This window comes from Protobothrops mucrosquamatus, unplaced genomic scaffold (genome assembly GCF_001527695.2).
Source record: "Protobothrops mucrosquamatus isolate PMUCROS unplaced genomic scaffold, P.Mucros_1.0 scaffold355, whole genome shotgun sequence".
NCBI lineage: Eukaryota > Metazoa > Chordata > Lepidosauria > Squamata > Viperidae > Protobothrops > Protobothrops mucrosquamatus.
The window spans coordinates 11,848-16,813 of NW_015386690.1; the positions used below are offsets into that span (position 1 = coordinate 11,848).

Below are 4,966 nucleotides of genomic sequence, written 5' to 3' on the forward strand. Positions count from 1 at the left end.
CCGTTTCAAATTTATATTAAAATATTCATACAAATTTCATGAACTCTATGCTATCTTCTTTCTGCCAGTAAAACAATCATCTAGTTTACTAGACTGGGTTGAATATATCGATAAATAAAAAACAAAGAAAAAGCATCCATCAAAACTTTACTCCCTAATTCAAATTTGGGAAAAGATAACATTCACCATCCAGAGTGCCTTTTAGAAGATTCTTGGGTCACAGATAACACAGGACATTTTTTCTGCATACATACATGCATATTTTTTCATGGCAATGAGCATAGAAGTAACTTCTTATAAACCATGGAGCTTGTTATTGTTTTGAAGCATGTGGTGTAAGAGGTATTCACAATTGGCTTGCAAAGGTCCCTCAGAGCCTCCTCAAGCAGTGAAGAAATGCATTGCAGGAGAATCTATATCAGGTTTTCTATGGCTGCTTCCTCTATTGATGTCAAACCCAAAGACAGGGAAAATCATTGTGTGCACATTCCTCGTGTGTGGCGCTTTATTTGGGCCTCTCTCATGCAACGCACCAAGTTTGGTTGTGGTTTCATTCTGCCTTCACATCTGTGAACTCAACCGCTGTGATTTATAAACCATGATCTAGGGTTTGTTATTTTTTGAAGCACAGAGTGCAAAAATGGTGTCGTCTCCTTTTGCTATAGTGATAGGAAAAATTTCCCCGTGTTTTGGCTGGCCTTGGTTCAATAGATATGTCATTTCAACAGAATAATCCCAAAGGTGCTTTTTCAAATGGTAACTGGAACATTAGAGGTTTTTAAGAAGAGGTTGGACAACTATTTGTCTGAAATGGTATAGGGTTTCTTGCTTGAGCAGGGGGTTGGACTAGAAGACCTTCAAGGTCTCTTCCAACTCTGTTATTCTGTTACACACAGAGACACACTGACAAACTTATTATTTTCCAAAATAATCAGAATAGAGAATAGAGCTGAAAGGGACCTAGTATTGTGTTTTCCCGAAAGTAAGACCTACCCCCAAAATAAGCCCTAGTTTGGGGGGCAAGGGACACACCTAAAAAATCAAGCTAGGGCAGGGGTGCAGGGGGTGGAGCTGCCCCACGCACCCCACACCTGCTTACCTTACCAGTAGGACCACCACAGCCAGACCTCCCATGCCCCAACACCAGTCTTGCCGCTTCCCGAGTTCTTCTCTGGCCACTTACGGCTGCGTGGCTTGTAACGTGGCAGGAGGCTCCACAGCGCTTTAGGATGGTGCCACTCACACCAGCCTGAAGCACCATGTGGCCTCCTGCCGTGAGCAGTGGCACCATCCCAAAGCACCATGCGGCCTCCTGCCATCAGCAGCGGCACCACCGCTATGTGCCACGTGATGTCTGGCCACAAGCAGCAGCAAGCAGCCACTAAAGAAGTCAAGCAGCGATGTGACAGGTATCGGGGTGTTGAAGGCCTGGCTGCGGCAGTCCTAAAGTAAGACATCCCCTGAAAATAAGACCTAGTGCCTCTTTTGGAGGCAAAAAATATATGAGACTGGGTCTTATTTTTTGGGAAAACATGGTAGGTTTTCTAGTCCAACCCCTGCTCAGGAGACCCTATATCATTTCAGATAGCTGATTAGCCAGTCTCTTCTTAAAAACCTCCAGTGATGAAGGACCTACAACCTCTGAAGGCAAACGGTTCCACTGGTTAGAATTTTCTCCTTAATTCCAGGTTGCCTCTCTCCTTGATTAGTTTCTATCCATTGTTTCTTTTCTTGCCTTCCGGTACTTTGGAAATTAAGTCGACCCCTCTTCTTTGTGGCATTCCCTCAAATAATGGAATATTGCTATCATGTCACCCATAATCCTTTTCGCTAGATTGGCCTACTCAATTCTTGCAACTGTTCTTCATGTTTTTGTCTCCAAGCCTTTAATCATCTCAGTTGCTCTTCTCTGCATTTTTTTTTTCAAAGTCTCAACATCCTTTTTGTAATGTGGTGACCAGAACTGGATGCAATATTCCAGGTGTGGCCTTACTCAGGATTTATAAAGCAATACTAATACTTCACGTGATTTTGATTCTATGCCTCTGTTTATACAATCAAGGACTGTATCAGCTTTTTTGGCTGTAGCCACACACTGCAAGCTCAATAGAGTAAGAATAGTATATCAAACACTCTGTAGTATATCAACAACTTATAAAAATGAAATATATAGGTTGTATTTTAAAGGAATCCATCTTTAAAGAAGCCACAGTCATTTTTGTTTACCATTTTACTCTATTTTACTCTATTTCAAATGGTTGAAAAGCTTTTCTCCCTAAATGTGAAAAAGTTGATTCCCATAACATTAAATGTGAGTTGTGGTGCAAGCAGTTTAAGTTGGATCCCAGGTTTTCTCATTCTGATCCAAGGAGTGACAGCAGATGTAAATTCTATCAAGAATGCAGAATTCATTAAAGATTTAATTGTAAATCAGATTCTTTGGCCTTAATGGATATAAGTCATTTTTTCTGCCCCTTTAATTTGACTTTCTCTACTTAAGCATTAGATCTGAAGCCAGTTTTGTGAAGCTTCTTGAGGAACTCTATTTGCTTTTAGGATGACACCTTCACATAGAATCCAAAACCTGTCACCATGAAATGAAATCCATGCTGATTCAGTGACCTCATTAATTTTTGTAAGTAGATATAAATGCCAGCCTTTCTTTTTCTAGAAATCAGAATCAAACATTTTCTACCATGCTGGATACGGAACTAGAGGCAGAACAAATTATTGTGTACATACTCCAAAATTTCTCTGTGGTCCAGGAAGGGAATGATGAGAAGACTAATCTGTCAAAGCAAAGTGCTTCCCATTGATCTCAGATAAAATCTCTTTTTATATTATTTATTTCTTATATTGGTGTGCTGTTCCATTCCCATGCATTGAGAAGTTGCCAATGTTGTTAGGTTATTCTGAATTCCAGAATAAGATAAACATATACAGTCCATGAAATATATGAATTTAAATTTAAATTTAAATTTAAATGTGGGTCTATACATATTTGTTCATAGTATGTTTATATGTGTGTCATGTATGTGTTTAGAGCGGGAAACTAAATTTCATTTTTGATGTGTGCCATTGTGCCCACAGTATAAAAATGACAATAAAGGTTATCTTATCTTATCTTAAAAAGTCCATATACAAAAATGCAGACACATTGCCATAGCTAAAATGCAAATCCACTGAAAATGAATTACTGTTCTATGGCCATACGTTGAGAAGTTAGTAATGTCATTAGAATGTTCTGAACACCAAAATAAGAAAAAACATATAAATGAAATAAAAAAATACATATTCCACATATAAAAAGGCAAAGAAAGTACCAGACCTACAAATACGAATCCAATTTCCTATATACTATCCAAGCATAAACTAGTTTTCCATCGATTTCTACAACCCTAAAATGAAGCTTGCTAAATGCAGATTGGTGTAAACATTGTTCTTCTCAATGTGGAAATGAGTTCCTTAGACAGTCCTTTAAGACGTCCTTGACCTTCTGATTCCTCAGAGTGTAAATAAAAGGATTCAATAATGGAGTAATAACTGCAGTGACAAGTGCAACTGATTTTTGCACACCCTGCGAACGTCCTTTGGTAGGAAAGGAGTACATGAAGATGGAACTGCCATAGAATATAGTAGCTACTGTAATGTGGGAAGCACAGGTGGAAAAGGTCTTCTTCTGGCCCTTGGTGGAATGCATCCGTAGGACGGTGGAAATAATGTAGAGGTAGGAGACCCCGTTGACAAATAAGGAGGTGAGCAGCACCATTAAGGAGAAAGCTATCTCAAAATCCAAAAGAAAATGGATATTTTTGCTGCAAGAAAGCTTTATAATTGGGGCGTAGTCACAGAAATAATGATCAAGGAGGTTAGAGCCACAGAAAGACAGACTGAGAAGGAAGAGCAGTGGAACGAGAAGGAGAAGGAATCCCCCAGTCCAGCAGCCCAGAGCCAAGAAGACACAGAGATGTTTGCTCATGATGATGGCATAGCGGAGTGGGTAGCAGATAGCAACATAGCGATCAAAGGCCATCACAGCAATAAGAATGCACTCACAGGTACCCAAGGAGAAGTAGAAATAGCATTGGGCAATACATCCCCCAAAAGAAATAGCTTTGTTCAAAGAAATCAGGCTGACGAGCATCTTTGGGCAGATGGTCAAGACAAAGAAAGTCTCCAGAAGAGACAAGTTGAAGAGGAAGAAGTACATGGGGGTTTGGAGGCATTGGTCCATGCATACCAGTGTGATGATGGTGAAATTCCCAGTTAATGTGAGCAGAAAAATCAACAGGAACATCCAAAACAAGAAGCATTCCAAAGTTCTGGAAAGTTGGAAGCCAACTAAGATGAACTCAGTCACCTCTGTGATGTTGGGAGAGTTCAGTTCCATGTCCAATAGAAGTCTGAAGGGTCTTGCCGCATGAATTCTTAGAATTTCAACACACCCTGAAACTTCAGAACAGATTATCAGAATGACAGATTGTTTCAGCATATAAACTTGTAATTGTCCACATTCAGAATATGAAGGATATCCATTTCTGTGCTGTTTCTGGATTCTGTCTTGACGTGCTTTTCAATAGGATCACACATCCCAATAAATTATATTGTTTAAAAACAACAGTCCAAAATGCATACAGTAGCTAGTGCATCATCCCTTACCCATATTTTACCCCAAAAAAGCTATTTTCTTAAGAAATCCACATTACCAGTGCATTCTTTCTTTTGTTAGATATTTGTCCTTATTTTTCAAGACTAAGGATTCCTACATATCATGGTGTTAAAGTCCACCATCCCAGAATAGACATTGATTTTTATACATTGCTTCAAACATGCACTGTTTTTAAGTTATTTATCTAGCCGAAAGTGTTGATGACAGTAGTTTTCATTCATTTTTATCGTTTGTGTCCTCATTTGCAGCCACCTCAATTCTGATGATCTTCTCAGTGAAATCTCAAGAACAGGGAGA

General features: G+C 39.3%; 1 protein-coding gene across 1 annotated transcript; it reads right to left on the reverse strand.

Annotated features, from left to right (window-relative positions):
• Window positions 1-3,445: 3,445 nt before the first annotated feature.
• Window positions 3,446-4,390, reverse strand: LOC107287139 (olfactory receptor 6M1-like). Its single transcript, XM_029284066.1, has one exon. It carries the CDS (start codon window positions 4,388-4,390, stop codon window positions 3,446-3,448), a length of 945 nt encoding a protein of 314 aa, XP_029139899.1.
• Window positions 4,391-4,966: the final 576 nt, after the last annotated feature.